This window comes from Kogia breviceps, chromosome 18 (genome assembly GCF_026419965.1).
Source record: "Kogia breviceps isolate mKogBre1 chromosome 18, mKogBre1 haplotype 1, whole genome shotgun sequence".
Classification (NCBI taxonomy): domain Eukaryota; kingdom Metazoa; phylum Chordata; class Mammalia; order Artiodactyla; family Physeteridae; genus Kogia; species Kogia breviceps.
The window spans coordinates 16,800,839-16,820,426 of record NC_081327.1 but is presented as its reverse complement, the minus strand read 5'-3'; the positions used below and the strand labels follow the sequence as shown (position 1 = coordinate 16,820,426).

Sequence of the window (19,588 nt, the reverse complement as noted above, 5' to 3'; positions counted from 1 at the left end):
TGCACTGTTATCTTATTTGTGTTACCCTGGTGATAAAGAATCTTAGACATCTTTCCACTGCTTACTGCCCATTTGTATCTCTTCTTTTGTTAACTTTCTGTTTAGAATTCTTGCCCACTTTTTATTTGGGTTTCCTTCTTGTTGAGTTTTAATAGTTCTTTATATATTCTAGATATCCTTTGTCAGATATATTGCAAATGTTTTCTCCCAGTGGAAGAGCAAAAGTTTTAAATTTTGATGAAGCCTAGTTTTTTACTTTTTTATTTTGTATTTTGTGCTTTTCATGCCATAAGAAATCTTTGCCTACCATATGGTTGCAAAGATTTTTCCCAGTGTTTTTATTCTAGAAGCTGTATAGTTTTACATTTAGCTCTGTGATCCATCTCAAATTAACTTTTGTGTGTGGCAGAGTTTTTTAAAAGGAGGCAAGTTTTTTTCTTCTGGATAATTGGTTGCTCCAGCATCATTTACTATAAAGACCTTCTTTTCCCCCTAAGTTATATTGGCACCTTTGACAAAAATTAGGAGACCGTATATGTGATTTCTGAGTTCTTTGTTTTTTCCACTATTTATTTATTTATTTATTTGGATGTGTCAGGTCTTAGTTGCAGCACGCGGGCTCTTTGTTACAGTGCATCGGCTCTCTAGGTGTGGTACGCAGGCTTAGTTGCCCCCCTTGCATGTGGGTTCTTAGTTCCCCGACCAGTGTTCAAACCTGCATCCCCTGCATTGGAAGGCAGATTCTTAACCACTAGACCACCAGGGAAGTCCTGATTTCTGAATTCTTTATTCTGCTCCTTGGTTTCTTTGTCCTTGTACAGTATCACACTGGCTTGATTACTGTAGCTTTACAGTCTTGAAAACTGGTGGGTAAGTCTTCCAACTTTGCATGTCTTCTTCAGTATCCTTTTGACTGTTACTTCGCATGTCCCTATAAAATTTTAGAATCAGGTTACCAATATCTATTATACTTAGAATCCTGGTGGGATTTTGATTGGCATTGCATTGAGTCTGATACCGAACCAACCTTGGGTCCACTTGCCTGTGTGCATGGTAAAGCCACTCTACTGACACCAGGTTGTAGTGAAAGAAGTGCAGCGTGCCAATGCAAGGAGAACGAGTGGCTCATGCTTTAAAAACCCCCAATTCCCCAGTGGGTTTCAGGAAAGCATTTTTAAGGCCAGGTGAGGGATGGGGAGTGACAGGGTAGGTGATCAGCTCCTGCACAATTCTCTGATTGGTTGAGGGTAAGACAACAGAGTGCTGTCACGGGGATTAACATTATCAATCCTTAGGCCCCAGTAGGCCTGGGGGCTATGTGCTCATTGGTTATCAAGTAGTTAATATCTTCTGTTTGGTGAGGGGTTTTCACATCTGTAAAACAACTCAGGAAACATGCACAGATACAATTACCTGGGTACTTCAGAGAGAAGCTAAAGCAGAGGATATGGGGGAGGGGTCTGCCGTGGGAAGGCCCCACAGGGTCCTACTCGGTTTCAAGTCTATAGATTAATACAGGAAGAATTGACATCTTAGCAGTACTGAGTCTTCTTAGTCCATTAACGTGGTATATCACTCTGTCTAGGTCATCTTTAATTTTCTAAGCAATGTATTACAATTTTCAGTAGATGGATCTTTTACTTTTTGTGTTAAACTTATCCCTAGTATTTCATGTTTTGGGATGTCATTGTTATTTTTCCTTAAACTTCATTTTCTAATTGTTTTAGAAATGTGATGGATTTCTGTATCTTACCTTGTGTCCTGCAATCATAACAAACTGAATTACTGGCGAGAGGGGAATCGAAACAGGTGGGGAGGTGTGTGGCCAAAGGGGACCCTCCCATGTGCCCAGGACTGAGGGGTTTCCCTCCACCCAAGATGTTCGGTGCTGGAACCAGGAAGAGTGGGTCACCTGTCTGGAGGCCTCACGCTCTCCCCCTCCTGTCAGGAGAGTCCAGTCCACAAGCTGCATTTTGCCACCTCCGTTCTGCCAGCTCAGTGTGTCGTGGATGTGCTGATGCCATGTGGAGGGGACTGCCACAGACTGATGCCTGCTCGGGCCTGGACTTTGTTCATCAGTGTGTGCTGAACACAGAGCCTTCTAACTTGGGAAATGTGGGGGAAAAGGAACTTTCCCCTTATTCCTGTTATCCTAAAACAGTCACCATTGGCATCTTAGGATATTTTCTCTGTTACTTTTCTTTGTGCATCTTTCAAAAAATTTATTTGCAATTGGAGTGTCTGTTATATTCTGCCAAGCTCTCATAACATTGTAGTGAGAGTTTTTCCCATCCCCTGCACCTCCTGTCCACTGACTCCTGTCACCCAGTGGGCTTCTGTCTGGGATGCCAGGTTGTTGGGGCCCCTAAACCATAGGGGAGAGGACTCCTTGGGAGAGGCCATCTGCCAGGCTAGAAGGAATATTGAATTCACTGCCCGAGATGAGGGCCGGCTTGACAGAGCACTGGGGGTTCACTGAGGCAGATTCTCCACGGGCTGGAGGATGTCTGGGTTGGGAACCATGATAGATGTGCTACTTGTCCTCTCCTGGCTCACCTTGCAGTGAGGATGGTCAGCAGTGAGTAAGATGATGACAGTGCTGCGGAGAGGATGAAATGCAGTGAAGCTCTGCTCTGTGTGCTGGGGGACATGGGGCCCTTTGGAAATTAGAGGCAGGGAGGGGCCCTCTGGGGAGGGGTCAGCTGCCCTGAGGGCCAAATGATAAAAAGAATCCAGCCATGAGACTATCTAAGGAAGAATATTCCAGGTGGAGGAAGCAGCAAGTGCAAAGGCCCTGAGGTAGGAGTTATGTGGAACGTTTGTGGAGTAGGACAAGGCTTATGGCCAGTGTGAAGGGTGCAGGCAATGAAGCTGGTGGGGGGGGGGGCGAGCGCAGAGGAGAGCCACAGGCTGTCAGCCCTGTGAGATCCAGCACCTTTTGGTCCCAAGGGGTGACCTCTCCCCTGCCTGCCTTGCCTCCCAGGTGGCACTGCCCTCTCTGCCACCCCACCAAATAACCACTGTTCACTCCTGCCATCTGCTCACTCCTGCTCTGTAGCCAGGGCTCCTCGCCCTAATGCATACTGTTTGCCCCCCGACTGGAATGCCTCCTCTATACTCTTGCATACCTGTGCACGCCAACACCCCAACACATGCCAGTGACCCTGCGTACGCTTTTGCCTGTGAAGCGTTACCTTCTTGACCACACGCCAGCTGTGGCACATCTGTCCACCCATGGTTGATTAGGGTCCCTGTAGGACATGTTTCCTCTCTGCGTTCCTTGTGCCTCATACACAGCAGGCTCTTACTAAAATACTTCAGAAAGGGCTCAAGAGACAAGGAGGCTGTTTTTTTTTTTAAGGATTTTTATAAAGTGCAGTTAAAAAGTAAACAAAGGAACACTTACTAATAATAAAGCTTTAAACTAACATTTACCCAAACCCCTTCCATTAGATTTAAAGTGAAACTGTAATTATTTGTGTGTATGCTAAGGTTTTTATTTTGTTTTTTGGTCAGTTTCCTAGTTTATTTTTAAATCCCTTTTGTGTGCTTTGGGCTCTTAGGTCAGGTGCTGACTTCTGCAGATACCTCTTTGCTTCAGAGTGAGGTTTTTGTTTTTGGGGTTTTTTTAAAAATTTATTTATTTATTTATTTTTGGCTGTGTTGGGTCTTCGTTTCTGTGCGTGGGCTTTCTCTAGTTGCAGCGAGCGGGGTCCACTCTTCATCGCAGTGCGCGGGCCTCTCACTGTCACGGCCTCTCGCTGCAGAGCACAGGCTCCAGACGCGCAGGCTCAGTAGCTGTGGCTCATGGGCCTAGTTGCTCCACAGCATGTGGGATCTTCCCAGACCAGGGCTCAAACCCGTGTCCCCTGCATTGGCAGGTGGGTTCTCAACCACTGTGCCACCAGGGAAGCCCTGTGTTTTTTTTTTTTTTTTTTGAAAGGATTTTATTTTATTTTATTTTTTAAACATCTTTATTGGAGTACAGTTGCTTTACAATGAGTTAGAGTGAGTTTGTTTTCTGGATATGTTTACTGTTTATGTTTCAGATAATACCCTTTTATATTTTGAATGCAACAAATTACTTTGGTCGTATAGTTGATAAACATGTGGATCTTTATGCAACTCTGACTGCTGAAATGAAAGAGTATTTTGAAGATTCCAGTAATAGAACAACTGTTGAAAAGGTGGAGAAATTTGGATTATATGGATTGGCAGAAAAAGTAGCTTTTCACAGGTAGAATGTCTCTTTATTTCATCTCTAAAAGTTCTGAAGCATAACTTTAAGTGGTGTTGAATAGCTGTTTTCATCTCTGTCCAGATGACCAGTGTACACACACCGGGCCTGGCTGCCTCCCAGGAGGGTGGTGGTGGGGTCGTGTCCACCCTAGTCTGGCTCAGCTGTACTCTCGAGGCTCATCTGCCCTGGGGCTGCTGAGCACAGAGCGTGGATGACAGTGTGACATTGATATATGGACAGTCATCGACTCACTTAATTCTTAACCAAATTCCCATAGAGTGGGCACAGTTCCCATTTTACAGATCAGCAGACTGAGCCCTGGTGAAGCTATGTAAGTTAGCTAGGCCACCTCAAGAAGTGGCACTGTCAGCGTTCCTTCCTGCCTCGTGTGCCTGTTTGCACCGATGGCCCTCGAATGCCCCACCCGTCCCCGCTTGGTGATAGCCCAGATTGAGAACCTTGGAACATTCAATTTGCTATGTTAATTTTTCTTGTGTTGTCAGATGAAGGAATTTCCTTTATTCAAAGTACTGCACTATTTTTCATACATAGGTATACTTGAATTAAATAAATCATGGCTAAGTGCTCTTGATGACTCCAGTTATTTTATGTCTAGTACGGAGTAAAGCCATGCAGTTTAGGGAACTTTTGTGTGGTTTGCTTCTAACGAGGAGGCCGAGGCGACGATTATTTCCCTTTGGGTCTCTGTGTTAGACTGAGGCCACTGTTGTCCTGTAGGGTCCAGGTGTTGGAGATGAGCCAGAAGGAGGACACGTGGGCCCTGGATAATGTCCTCGTGAAGTTCATAGATGAAGGCAGGACCGAACTCATCACAAGAGGCCAGTTGCTTCACCTCCCAGAGAGTTTCCACACTCTGCCCCCACAAGCTGTGGAGTTTATCGTTTGTAGAGTGAAACCCGCGGACAATGAAATTGAATGGAATCCAAAGGTGAGTTATTTTGGCTGTTTATGTTTTGTTGACTTTCAGAATATATTTAACCCAGAATATACACAGAATTGAGGTGTATTTGAGTTTGGAGTATTGGGTTTGGCTTAACTGCTTCATGTTTCTGGGCAGGGATGCACTTACAGCGCTACGTGTAGACTAGCTCTGAGCCCCCAGAGAGGCCGGGCGCGATTGGCCATTGCCGTCACTTTGGGTGTAAAATATGCACTGTGCTAAAAATAAACTGGCTGTTACTTAAAGAGAATAAACAGTGTACGCACTTAGAAAAGTGGATACCCCTGTCACGGGGGCCCATAGGTGACAGACGCTCTCCGGAGGGACCAGGTAATTCCGCTGGGCTTGTGAAGGTGGGCAAGGAGAGAGAGAGTCCAGAAAAGCTTCCAGAGGAGGGGACATTCCCTCTAGGTCCTTCAGAATGGGTAACTAGAACGTCACCAAGTAGAGCAGATAAGGCACCGTGAAGGCGAAGAAGCCCCCCTGGACCAAGGCACGGAGCACATGCCGTCTCAGGTGGGGGGAGAGGCCCAGCCCTCGGCGCGGCAGGGACGTCACCAGAGCAGTAAGTCCTGTTCATAACGAGGCCCCCGATTCTTCAAAGGAAGGCTAAATTTCATACAGTCTGATTAACAGGATATGAAAGAAGCCATTGCAGTTGGCAAAGCAAAAAGTTTGGGTCATAAACAGTAGAGCTGAATGCGGACAGATGCAGAGGTGAGTCCCAAGCACGGGTCTGTGCTGTGGACGCCTCACGCCGCGTGGTTCCCAGCGTGGGTGCGTGTCCCCCATCCCCTCTGTCAGCTGTCAACCTGTCTTTGAAGGATGGGTGTTTCTTTCTGTGGAAGCTCAGTGAGAGAGTGAGGAGAGAGAGTTCCACTGTTGGTGGGGACCAGGGCCCCTCGACCCCAGTGTCCCTGCTGCGGAGCCGGCCCAGTGTGTGACCTCGTCCTCTGGAGCAGCTGGCTCACCCTGTGCTGGGGACTCACCTCTGCGCCTGTCCTCATTCGTCTCCACCGGTGGTCACCCTTGTCGGTGCAGGGGTGTGATGGCCTCTGTAGCCTGCCTCATGGGGGCGTCGTGAGGCTCAAACGAAAGGCATGGAAAAGCTTCTTGCAAAACTATAGAGCACGTACAGAATAAAGTATTTTTTTTAAAGCTTCAGATAAATTACTTGTGTTTTTTTTTTTTCAGGTTACTAGGTACATTCATCATAAAATTAATGGGAAACTGCATGATGCAAAAGTGATGTTGGCTTTAGGGAATACGGTTTGGATTGATCCAATGGTAAGTATGCAGTTTTCTTGAAAAGAAACGTGTGTTTGAATGGGCCCCTAAAATTATCCAAATAATTCTAACCTGTTGCTTGAATAACTATTTGCCTCACATAAACGGAGGCTTATTTGATAAGGGCTCTGTGTAAAGGAGAGCTTTTTCCATGTTATTTGGGTCATGAACGTGGTCATGGGTTTTTTGGTTTAAGGGAACCTTTTACATTGTAACCCAGCGCTCACAGGTTGTGTGTGTGTGTAAATCACAGTCACACATACAACCGAGACAGAAACTTCATGAAGCTATTGTCAGTACACACGACAGTCTCTACCATTTGTAATTCTTTTCCAAGTGGTGACTGTGCACTGGTAATGCGCTTTCACAGTCCTCTGCCCACACAGGTGGGAAGCCCGGGGACAGTACCTGCCCTGCAGAAGCACAGCCGTGTGCTGGTGTAGTCGTAAGTGATCTTAAAGTGGTCGGTAATGTGGAGGATTCCGGTCCTCAGGCTTTCCAAGACAGATTTTATTATGTTCACGGTTCCTACCTCATCCATTCACCAGATATTTATTGAGCACCTACTGTGTGCTAGGACCTGTATGGGGCACTGGGATTCCATCCATGAGCAGACTCCTACCCTGTGGGGGTGGGGGGGACTGAGCTTGAGGCCAGGGCATGTGACTCAGGGCCTCAGCCCGTCCCTGCTCTGTGTGCCCCCTGGGGACTCTACTTTTCAATTCAGAGTTTTGCTCTATTAGACTTAAATCGTAATTACTATGATTATTTATACGATTTAAAGGAATTCAGTTCATAAAAACTGTTTTGTTGACATTTATTTTTATAAGAGTGAAAAAGCCTTAACATGGAAAAGAAGAGTTTGGGTATAAGATTTAAGAGTAAGAGGAGAATATGATTTTTAGAAGAGAAGGTAGAGACTACCAGTGCAGGTAAATGAAGAGGTCTGGGGGGCGGGGGGGGTCTTAGTCGATGTCATAATAGTCAATATTGTGGTGGTTTTTCATCAGAGAAAAAAAATGGAAACTTTATTAAGCAAGGATTTTTTAAACTATAGCTAAGAGAATGAAGCAAAAAAAAGAAAACCCACCTGGCAAACATGCTTCCGCAGCTCCAAAGTATAGCAGTGTTCATGGCACACTGGAGGGGAGACAGACCCCACACCTGCCGCCTTCTCCCCCCAACACCAGCTCGGTCCCCAGGCTGAGCGGAGAAAGGCTCTTCTGCTTTCCCCGGACGGGAGTGCATTCCTGGTTCCCGCGCTCCCTGGGGAGGCACCCCAGCCAGCGCCAGCCTGGTCTACTCCGACCCCCATGAAAGTCCTGGGGCCACACCTCCCACCAACAGGAATCAGACAATTGCAGATTTTCATGTTTTACTTCATTTTGTGTAAACTGAAATGGATGAGAATGTTTTGGTTGCAGAAAAAAACAAGTGGAGGAAACTGTCCAGGACGCAGGATTTAGGGCCTTGGTGTAGCCCCCTTCTGGGCATCTGAAGACCCTGAGCCTTCTTGTTAGGAGAGGTGAAAGCACAGGAGGGAGAATCAGAAAGATCTAAGAACTGTGCGTGTGGTTACAGCATCACCGATGGGTCTTGTCTGGGATTTTACCTCAGGACTTGATCTTGGCCCCAGCCCCACACCTGATCATATTTCTCCAGTACGGGGCTGGGTTCTGGAAGATTCCATTGAGGAGGCCCTTGTGGTGGCACATGCCCTGGTGCATCAGACATTGCACAGTGAGATCAGGAGGCCACGGTGAGAGTGTTTGTGATTCATCTAAAGTTCTAAGTGTAATTCCTGCAAAAATATTTTTTCTTTCATTCAAGGTGCACATTACAAAACTTTCAAACTTGAAAACTTCTGTCGTTGATTATAATGTTCGAGCTGAAATTTTGTCAATGGGAATGGGCATTGATAACTCAGAACATGTAGAACAACTGAAAAAATTATACAAAGGAGCTAAAATGCCAACTTTTGAAGAAAGCGTAAGCCAGACCCTGTAAGTGGATTTTTGTCTCCTTTTGGAAGAGCTGTTTTGTGGCAGTATAACTCACAAGTGTGATGGCCGTTTTTTCTGAAAGTAGCATAGTTTAATGAGTCTCTGCGTTCCCATCACTCAGCTTCAATAATTACCAATATTTGGGGGAGTCTTATTTTATCCAAACCCCAGCCCACATTTTTGTTTTTGTTTGACTATTATAAAACAAATTCCTTGGGCTTCCCTGGTGGCGCAGTGGTTGAGAATCCGCCTGCCGATGCAGGAGACACGGGTTCGTGCCCTGGTCCGGGAAGATCCCACATGCCGCGGAGCGACTAAGCCCGTGAGCCATGGCCGTTGGGCCTGCGCGTCCGGAGCCTGTGCTCCGCAACGGGAGAGGCCACAACAGTGAGAGGCCCGCATACCGCAAAAAAAAAAAAACAAATTCCAAATACATTTCATCTGTATCTCTTACAGAATGAATTTTTGTTAGCTTTTTATTGACAGCACACATACAGAAAAGAAAACGTGTCGTAAGTGTGGCTTGGTGGATTTTCTGAGCACAGAAACCAGCCCCAGATCAGAAACAGGGCATGACTCAGACACCTCCTGCTCCCTCCCCGAGGGCAGCTGCTTTCCAGACACAAAACAGCATGGATGGCTGTTCCCTGGTTCATACTTTGAATGGAATCATGCAGTGTGTCTCTTTCATATCTGGTTTCTTTAACTCGGCATTGTTTGTGAAATTCATCCATGGTGTGCATGCTGCCGTAGACCTACAGATTCTCATGGCTGCGTCATATTCCGTTGTATGAATATAATTTATTCACCCATTCTGTCCAGGGGAGAAATTTCCAGTTCTGGGCCACTTCAAGGGGCACTTTAAACATTCTCCTACATGTGCTTTGGTGCACTTACAAACGTATTCCATTTCTTACGAATGGAATGGAATTGTTGAGTCATAATTAGACTACTGCTTAGCAGTTTTCCAAATTGGCTGTACCAGTTTTCACATCCACAAGCAGGATATGAGAGGCTGTGTTAAGTCTCTGAGGAAGTACACTGGCCACCTCCAGAGGGGAGGATGGACCCAGCACGTGCGTCCACCAAAGGACTCGCATCAAGAGCTCTTTCGGTCAGGGAGAAATAGCAGACACCTAGTAGAAAATGGGGCAAAAGATTTGAACAGACACTTCACAATGTCCAGTTCATTAATTGTCCAATAATTAATGCACGAAAAGGTGCTCAGACTCATTACTTATCAGGGAAATGTAAATTAAAACCACAATGGAGCAATACCACTTCATAGCCACAAGAAATGAGAGAAAGGAAATACCAAGTGTTGGCAAGGATGTGGAGCAACAAACGGCTTTAAAAAACTTGACTGGTGGGGCTTCCCTGGTGGCGCAGTGGCTGAGAGTCCGCCTGCTGATGCAGGAGACACGGGTTCGTGCCCCGGTCCGGGAGGATCCCACGTGCGGCGGAGCGGCTGGACCCGTGAGCCATGGCCGCTGAGCCTGCGCGTCCGGAGCCTGTGCTCCGCAACGGGGGAGGCCACAACGGTGAGAGCCCCGCGTACCGCAAAAAAGCAAAAAAAACCTCACAACTTGACTGGAGTGCTGTTATCATAGCTAGCAAAATTAACGGTAATTTTTTAAATTTCATTTTTAAAAATTGTGTTAAAATATACATAACAATTTCTCAGTTTTGTTTTTTTCAAAGTGTGGTAAAATACACATAAAATCTATCACAGTAACTGTTTTTTAAGTATACAATTCAGTGGCAGTAAGTACGCTCACATTGTTGTGTAACTGTCACCACGTTCTCCGGAAGTTTTCATCATCCCAACAGAAACTGTACCCATTAAACCGTAATGCCCACTCTCCCATTCCCTCGGCCCCAGACACCTAGGAGAAAACAGGGCAAACTTTCGGTTTCCATTAATTTACCTGTTCTGGGTCCCTCATATAAATGGAATCACGCAGTGTTTGTCCTTCTGTGTCTGGCTGGCTTGTTTCACTGAGCATAGTGTTTTCAAGGTTCATCCATGTTGTAGCAGGTATCAGAATTTCTGTCCTTTTTTTTTTTTTTTTTTTTTTTTTGTGGTACGCGGGCCTCTCACTGCTGTGGCCTCTCCCGTTGCGGAGCACAGGCTCCGGACGCGCAGGCCCAGCGGCCATGGCTCACGGGCCCACCCGCTCCGCGGCATGTGGGATCCTCCCGGACCGGGGCACGAACCCGTGTCCCCTGCACCGGCAGGCGGACTCTCAACCACCGCGCCACCAGGGAAGCCCTTCTGTCCTTTTAAGGCTGAAAAATACTCCATTGTATGGATATACTGCATTTTGTTTATCCATTCATCTGTAGTGGATATTTGGCTGTTGTGAATAGTGCTGCTATGAACATGGGTGTACAGATGTCTGTTTAAATTCCTGCTTTCAGCTCTTTTGGAATTTCTGGATCATATGGCAATTCCACGTTTAATTTTTTGAACTGCCGAACTGTTTCCACAACAGCTGTGTGTTATGTTCCCACCAGCAGTGTACAAGGTTCCTGTTTTCTCCACGGCCTCGGCTAGAAATCAGCCCGGGGTGAAAGCTTAGGGTCCTCTCAGGACTTCCTGAGCGTGCGTCTTGCCTCGGCGGCACATGGCTTTCTCAGTCCCCTTCTGAATGTCCTAATTTCCAGTGAGCCTCCCCCTACCTTCTCCAGGCCTTCGATGGTCTGTTGTGTGTCTCCTTGCGTCATACCTTGCCTCAGGTGTCCATGGGTCCGTAGTGGCCTTTTCTGAGCAGTGCCCACAGCTCTCCTGCCTGTGTTCTGAGTTCCGTGAAACAAGAGATGAGCATCTTGCATTATAGCCCCTCAGGTATCCCCCAGATGGCTTAGAACGGACTACACAATAATTCACACACGAAGTCTGCTCTGCCCTCTCTGGTTTTGGGGGTGGGGGGATGGGGGAACGGGAAGGTGGTTCAGACAGCTTCTGGTGGTTCTGTCTGTGTGTCTTTGGGGAAATGGGAACCTGGAGCTTCCTAATCCACCATTTTGCTCTGTGTGTGTTTTGGATGCTGGAATATTTTATTCAGTCTAACTTTGTTTCAATTGACCTAATTAATAGATAAATACTTTTAACTGAAGTTGCCAATAGGTAAAGTTGAAATTTTTAAATTGGTTCATTTATTCAGCAAATATTTATTGATTGTCTACTGGGGATACAGTAGTGAACAAAACAGATGAAGGGCCAGCTCACATTTCAGTGGAGACAAATGATAAACAGGTTACAGACATACACAGTGGATAATGTGGTGGTATGTGAGATGGAGCAGATTAACACAGACGGGAAGACAGGGTAGTTTGGGGTCTGAGACGGTGAGCAAAGACCCAAGAGGCGAGGCCTGACCCAGGCGGCTACCGAGGCCTGCACCCACGTGAGCAGGGGGAAGGCTTGGCTGTTCCCTGGTTCCAGGAACAGAGAGGAAGGTGCGGTGACCAGAGCAGCAGACAAGGGGAGAATCTAGGCGTGAAGGTCAGATCTTGTTGGACCCCGTGGCCATTGCAAGGGTGGGCTCCTCAGAGGAGGAGATGGAACCATGAGAGTTTTCAGCAGAGGAATGGCTTAATCAGAACATTCTGGGCTACTGTGTTGAGAACAGACTGGAGCGGGGGACAAAGTCTGTGCCCAGAGTTCAGGACAGGATGACAGCGGCTCAGACTCGGGTAGTTTCGTGGAGGTGGCGAGAAGCAGCGGGTTTCTGAATGTAAGTGTAGTGCGCATGTGGTCTCAGGGGGCCTGGCCAGCAGGCCCTGGTGTTGAGAGCCAGGATGCCGGGCAAGGCCCTGAAGGACTGGGCACTGGGGCTCTAGTGTTGAGAGGTGGCCGGCAGTGGGGGTGTGGGGGAGGAGCCTGAGAGGCAGCAGCCTGGAGCTGGGGGGTCGGGGAGGGCATCCAGGACAGCGGGTGAGGGGAGGGTTTCACGGAGCCGGGAGCCATGAGCTGCCAGGTGCTGCGAGGCCAGACCGGTGGATTTAATGCTGTGACCACTGGAGACCTTGAAGGGTTCCTGAATTACTGCCGAGAGTAGGAGAATTTCAAAGAACATGGCAAAGATTAAAATAGTCTTAAGTTTGTAGAGTTTTCTATCTTAATAAAATCGGGTACCTGTGGAATTAGGGTATATTTTGTTTTCTGCACACTTTCAGGGAACAAAAATTGCTCCATACTTACTTTTAAGATATTCTTTTAAAAACGAAGACACTACTACAGTTCAGTAGATTTAATCAAGACAGATTGATCACTTATAGGAAACACCGCAACTGCCGCTGAGCCCCAGCTCTGCACAAGGTGCCTGGCTCAGCCCCTTCGCACGCGTGCTTCTGTGGTTGTACGGGAGCGCTGCGCACCTCGATGGTCATCACAGGTAGAGGGACGTGCAGAGGCCTCGAAATCTACGGAGGGAGCCTGCCTCCAAGAAGGGGCTCCATGTGGGGAGATGGGTTGGGGAGCTGTGATGGTTCTCTGGTTCAGAAATGAGGAGATTGGCGCCATTCTCAACAGCAGACTGGGAAAGAGGACAGAGTCCGGGCACTTGAAGATCTGGAGCCGTAGGGCGAGTGCTTGGCAGACCCAGGGGAGTGTGATTGTATAGCTCTGAGCCCTCATGACTGAGAGCAGCCAGCTCGGAGAGGAGGAGACACTGAGTGGGTTGGGACATGAGTTTCAGGTTAGTGAAGGTGTAAGCCTAGAGCTCAGGAAAGCGGCTGGGGAGGCCCTGGTTTGCTGGGAGAGTCCGAGCTTGTGTGAGTGTGGGAGGCGGAAGGCACAGGACCCCAGGAGATGAGGGTCGAGGGGAGGTCAGAGCCGTGGTGGAGGAAGAGGGTGGGCGGCAGGGCGTCTGGGGCTGCACAGCAGTGAGGAGGACAAGGCCCGAGGAGGGGTCCCTGCCCGGGTGGTTGGAACATGGGACACTGCCCTCCACGCCACAGGCTTCATGGGTGTCAGTCAGTCGTCGCCTTGGAGACACACATGCACACTCCCTAACCACAGGTGGGGGTGTGTGTGCGTATGTCTGTGTGTGTATACATGTGTTTGTATAGGTTTGCTCCTTTAGGCTTGAATTATCTCAAAAAGGATGCACAAAAAATGAATTACGTTGTCACCCATGAGGAAGGAAATTGGTGGCTGGGGAACAGAGGTCAGAGGTAGATTTTTCACTGTGTGGACCTTTCTATTTATTTTAAAATATTGAACCACATGCATGTGGTTACCCATTCAAACAACCAAAAGAAAAGCACAATTAAAAAGTTTTACAAGAATGAGATAGCCCTCTATTTACGGATACGGAATAATCTCCACTTTAAGTACAATAAAATAAGGGGTAGAAAAGTGAATGTAGTAGGTTCCCATGGGTTTAAACTTGCGTGTGTGTCTGTGTGTGTGTTTTAGATAGAAAGCTACAGATGGCAGTATTTGCCTTTTCATGCAAAGAATGTTTCTAGCAGTAGATCCGGACTGGTAAGAGGGCGTCTCTGGGAAGCCAGGACAGGAGAGGAAAGGAGATGGCTTGAGTTATCCTCTTTGAAGTGGGTAGCAGTGCACACTATCCTCTAAGTGATTTGAAAAGAATTTTATTTCGGTAAATGAGTTCCTGCCTTTATCGAATGATATGTGTGTGTCAGTCAGCTACTCTGCACCCCATGCCAGGGGCGCAGTAGTGCCCAGAGCTGACCGACCTGCCCGTCATCTGTAAAGGAGCCGTAAGCTCTGTGCGGGTCTGACTCGTGGTAGGAGGTACTTCACAGACGTGTGTTGCTGGCCTGCCTCCCTCTTCTTGCTGGGAAGTCCCTGTAGGGAGCCAGATTTTGCCTGTCTCCTCGTCTCACAGTTAACCTCCGCCTCTTCTACCCAGGATGCCTTCTTCCACAGAAGATGATGCTTGTCTGCAGAGCACACATCAAGAGGACAAGGGCTCAGAGAGAGGTGCTGACTCCCAGACAAACTCAGAAAACCCAACACATGGTTGGTTATGTAAAAGACGGTTAACTTAAAATCATTAATGCTTGGAAATTTTCCAGTGTTCAGGCTTTCCACTTTTAGATGAATTAGAGAGAAGGTGACATAAACTGATACTACCTTACTTTCTATTTTTGACAGTACAGCTTCCAGTTTTTTTGGTAACTTTTTTCTTTTTTGTTATTTGAAGTATAACGCTCATCCAGTAAAAGTGCAAAGATCTTAAGTGTACAGCTCATCGGAATTTTTCCTATGTGTATTACCATTACCCACACCCAGATCAAGCTGTCGAACATTTCCAGAACCCCAGTGGTCTCCCTTACACACACCCCCTGTCTGTAACCCTGCCCTGTAACCCGTTTGACTTCTGTCACCATCCGTGTTGCTGAATTGGAAGCACCTGGTATACACTCTTGTGTCGTCTTTCTCTCAGCTTTATGCCTCTGAAATTCATCTAGATTATTGCAAGTAGCAGTGGTACTTTTTCATTGCTGACTTGTATTCCATGATATGCACATACTACAGTTTATTTAGCTGTTCACCTGTTACAAAACGTTGATTGTTCTCAGTTTTTGACTACTGCTAACAAAGCTGCTTAGAAACATTTTTGCTCAAGTCTTTGGAAGCTTCAAATGTTTCAGATTGAGAATTTAAATTGCATTGTTTTAGGAAATGTTATGTTCAGCAGTGGTTCCTTGTGTATACTGGCTACTGTTCTGGAAGTCATCGTTACTGGGGCCCAAGCAGGTTAAGATAGCAGAGACACTGGAGCGTTTGTATCATATGGCCAATAATTATATGTGGTTCCTTTTCAGAGAGTTTACTTTCCCAATTGTTTAATCATAATATTTAACAAGGCAAATATTTGTTTTCTTAGTCTGATATTTGTTTTATTAGTTACACTAAGTGATCCGCATTTTAATTTTTAAAAATTATTCTTTGCAATTGGATACTTTGGTTACTATGAAGTTTATACTCTTATAGTCTTAGTGAGTAGTTCCTCAACTAAAAGTTGCAGAAAAGTACATATATATACATATATTATGGAGTCACATCTAAATAACCTATAGGAAAATTTGACTTCTTGTACAGAAGCTTTACCTGAAAACACTGGAGATGCTTCCATTAGCACAACTACAGAGCCTCTGAAAAGGTATGCTCATCATCGTTGGGGTCTGCTTTCCTTCCTTGCCTAGCGAATAAACACAGATGAGTGTATAATCCTCTTCACTGTCTTCTAGCTTCCACCCACAAATAAAATGGTTCCAAAAAGAGGATGTGGTCATACTGAAGATAAGAATAAGGGATGTAAAAGATTACAAGTGTAAATACTTCAGAGATAGAGTTGTTTTCAGGTGGGTATATGGATAGCTTATAAAGTAAAAGAGAAATAATTTCTAACATTTTAGAAGGCTGACCTCATTTCTTTTTGTAAATCTAGTGCCTGGGTGGGAGAGAAATTTTACTTGGCTGATTTGGAGCTGCAGGCCAACATAATAAAAGATGATTGCAAATGCATAGTGAAAAATGATGAACCAATAATCACTCTTTCGAAAGAGAAAAAGGAGTCTTGGTGTGGCCTACTCAGACAGAGGGTGAGTTGAAATCAGCTGTGCTTGGGCTTAACACGCTGAGCATGTTTTATTCTCTCACTTAACATAAACTGTTTTATTGAACAGAATCCTAACGTGGCTTTTGATTTCGATCACTGGGAGGAATGCAACGAGGATGAGGAGGACAGCCACTTCTCCAGGGTAAGCGGGGAGGGGGGGCACCCATCCCTTCTCCAGGATAAGCGGGGAGGGGGGGCACCCATCCCTTCTCCAGGGTAAGCGGGGGGGGCACCCATCCCTTCTCCAGGGTAAGCGGGGAGGGGGGGGGCACCCATCCCTTCTCCAGGGTAAGCTGGGAGGGGGGGCACCCATCCCTTGGAGAGTCGTAGGTCCTGAGCACCATGGGGGTGGATGCAGTCACTCAGCTGACTTCAGGAATGTGGCCTTTGTGGAAATGTGTCTTAATGTAAAGCCCTTAGGTATTCGTTTTCTCCTCGTGGTTGATCTTGGTGCTAAATGTTCTGCTTTGAGGAAGTATCAACTCTTGGTTATAAACATACCTCCTTATAACACTTCTACAAATATTTCTCCTAGGAAAATAATGTATTCATAAGCAGGCAAATTTTACCTGCTTGTTTCTTGCTTAAAATAATGAAAATATAAAATAGGTCACAAAATATAGAGCTAGAACCCAAAGGACTTTTTCTGCAATGACCACAGTAATCGGGGGGGATGAGGGGGGGAGATTTGCTAATTAATCTATAATTAGTAACATATTTTTAATAATATCTCTCAGCTGTAAATTCTAAAAACCCGTCCTTCAAAGTGGTAGAGTTGGTTGAGACCAGTGACAAAGCTTCAGATGAAGATGAAGGTGAGAGTGAATGAGAATGTGAAATAAATCCTGCACAGTGGCCAGAGGACTCTGAACAGAAATGGATGTTGCTACGTGACCGAAAGCTGAGAAGACAGGCAGTCACTGAGTTCAGACCTTCTGTCACTTCAAGGATCAAGTATAAGTAAGTGCCACCTTGTGACACTGAGATTAGTAACGGTGAGAAATTCTTAATTGATTGAAAAATGGGCCGATGATGAGACTCTGGAGGGAAGGTGGAAGCAGAGACACAGCGAGTGCTGGGCTGTCCTGCCCGTCGCCTCTGGTGTGAAGCCCACCTCAGCACTCAGGTTGCGTGACGCCCGCCGTGGCGTTCGGGTAATGAACTGTACCATCGGGAGTTGGTTTTTCATTTAGACCTGTGTTTGGTACATTCTTAAAACTTTCTCTTGTGCATATAAATTGAGATTTCTTAAAATTCATACCCCGCACTGCTTAACAGACCTTTTCAGCCATGAGTTAGTTGAGATTCAGTGTTAACTGTCTGTGTACTAATACTCCTAGTGTTCTTTAGATAGTGATAGCTGCCCAGGGTAAGTTTACTTCTTGGGAAGAGATAGTCCAAGGATGAGAGTGGGGTTGCCTCAGCAATAGCAGCCTGACGCAGGGCTTTCTGGAGGTAAAGCTAGTGCTTCCGAAGAACCCATGGAACCTGCAGAGTCCTGGACAAATAGGACACAGGTTTCTCTCCAGTGGAAACTGAAAAGGTCATGTGGGGTGCCTGGAGGTAACCCTCAGAATACCTGGATGTGGTGAGCCCTGAAAACATTCATGACGCCACCCCGCGATGAGCCTGCGGTGCCTTGATAAGGTCGCGAGGTTACCAAGAAACGTGTAGTGTCGTTACCGCTTAAGTGTGGGGATGCCCAGAGCCTGACTTTTCATGGTCACTGGAAAAGTTAGACAGGCGAGCTGTTGGGAAATTTACACCCTGTGCACTGCTTCAGTGTGGGGCTGGCGGCTTTGCCTAGAAGAGGAAAAGAGCATTGGTAGGCTGTTGGAACTGCCCGCAAGATCTTTCTTCTTTTTACACGTCAGAAAGCACAGGTGCCCAAGTTTGTGTATGTCCCAGGTATAAATCACCGGGTATGTCCCAGGTATTAAACGAGAGGTAAACTTTCTGTCGTCAAGCTGTCGTGTCCCGTGAGCAGGTGTGGATCTCCCTCTGGCTGTCAGTTTCCTCATCTGTAAAATAAGACGTTCGGCTCCTTGTGGGGCGTCACCTGGCCTCGGGGGGCCCGGAGCGCTGCTGGGCGGGGTCAGGCCGCTGTCCTCTGGTGGGAGGACGCGGCATCCGGCCTGGACAGCTGCCAGGAGCGCATCCTTGCTGCTGCCGTGACTCCCGTGGGTTAACTGGCAGGTGTCCGATTGGCACATGAAGTGTACGGGAAGTGATTTTCCTTTTTCTTGGCTAAATAGGGCAGGCTCTTTGGGAAGTGTGATGTTCTGGTGTCTTTGCTGGCAGAGGTTCTGATTCTGCAAAACTCTTGTAATGTCCCCATCCGGTATACTTTGCTTCCACCGGGAAGGGCTTTGGGCCGGCAGCCAGGCCTCCTGAACTGCACTGGCTTTCCGTGAGATTGTTAGCCACCTGCGGCGTGTGCTGGGTTGTACTGTCTCTTTCGTAAAACAGCACACAATAATAGCAAGCAGTAGAGCTGCACAAATGTGTTGCCCACGCACAAATGGTGGGGTCCTGCTCTCAGAGAAGATATAATACTGATTCTCTCGTGTGGTTCACTAACAGTGAAATGAAAGTATTGGGCAGAGGAAGGTACATGTTTAAATTTCAGTTTCTTTTTTCAGACATCTTCTGTTATTTGAAGTTCTGAATATCATTTTGTAAGACATAGGACACTGGCTTGTGAAATGTAAACAATTACTAATTGCTTTTTTTGTTCTCTACTATTAATATGTACTGATTTCACGTTTGGGGGAAATTCCTGAAATGCATGGTAAAAGTACTTGCGTCTCTACGCTTCTAAAGTTGCTCACATACTTAGTAAATTTTGGTGTGAATGTCTTCCGCAGTATATCAATAAAATTTCAGTGTTTTCACAGAAATGTTACCTTTTCCCATTTTTTTAGACCGTGTTTTGTCAGGAAAATCCATGAGTGCCAAATGCAAAATAGAATTTTTTTTTTTTTTTTTTTTTTTTTTGTGGTATGCGGGCCTCTCACTGCTGTGGCCTCTCCCGCTGCGGAGCACAGGCTCCGGACGCGCAGGCTCAGCGGCCATGGCTCACGGGCCCAGCCGCTCCGCGGCATGCGGGATCCCCCCAGACCGGGGCACGAACCCGTATCCCCTGCACCGGCAGGCGGACTCCCAACCACTGCGCCACCAGGGAAGCCCCAAAATAGAATTTTATACACCACACTTTCTGATTTGACTGAAATGCCAGTAAAGGCTGTCAGGGAACCTGTGATGCTGAGCCCCTTGTGGACACAGGCTGCAAATGGTTCCAGACGGCCAGCCTTGCACTGGGGGCCTTGACATCCAGGGACAGACCTGCTACATACATGCTAGGTAGAAATATGGTTAGGTAGTAAAGCGTTTGTACTTTAGTATTTTAAAAATCTATTTCAATCAAAGCATAAGTTCCACCAATTTTATATTTATATATATATGTATATATTATATATATATATACACGTAC

The 19,588-nt window shown here is 46.6% G+C and overlaps 2 protein-coding genes across 5 annotated transcripts in view; one reads left to right on the top strand and one right to left on the bottom strand.

The window, feature by feature from the left end:
• Window positions 1-18,992, top strand: part of TDRD12 (tudor domain containing 12) — an 83,690-nt gene extending 64,698 nt beyond the window's left edge. For 3 of the 4 annotated variants that reach the window (XM_067018475.1, XM_067018479.1, XM_067018476.1), the window contains 10 exons: window positions 4,050-4,237; window positions 4,979-5,189; window positions 6,396-6,488; window positions 8,319-8,491; window positions 14,380-14,489; window positions 15,576-15,636; window positions 15,725-15,838; window positions 15,925-16,078; window positions 16,163-16,237; window positions 16,833-18,992. In XM_067018475.1, the coding sequence (XP_066874576.1) occupies window positions 4,050-4,237; window positions 4,979-5,189; window positions 6,396-6,488; window positions 8,319-8,491; window positions 14,380-14,489; window positions 15,576-15,636; window positions 15,725-15,838; window positions 15,925-16,078; window positions 16,163-16,237; window positions 16,833-16,838 (1,185 nt within the window). In that variant the 3' untranslated portion in view covers window positions 16,839-18,992. The remainder of the gene's footprint in view (window positions 1-4,049; window positions 4,238-4,978; window positions 5,190-6,395; window positions 6,489-8,318; window positions 8,492-14,379; window positions 14,490-15,575; window positions 15,637-15,724; window positions 15,839-15,924; window positions 16,079-16,162; window positions 16,238-16,832) is intronic. The other variant, XM_067018478.1, reaches the window with a different exon arrangement.
• Window positions 15,651-19,588, bottom strand: part of SLC7A9 (solute carrier family 7 member 9) — a 33,445-nt gene continuing 29,507 nt past the window's right edge. The window contains exon 13 of the transcript XR_010837678.1: window positions 15,651-15,675. The gene's annotated coding sequence lies outside the window, so the exon portion shown is untranslated. The remainder of the gene's footprint in view (window positions 15,676-19,588) is intronic.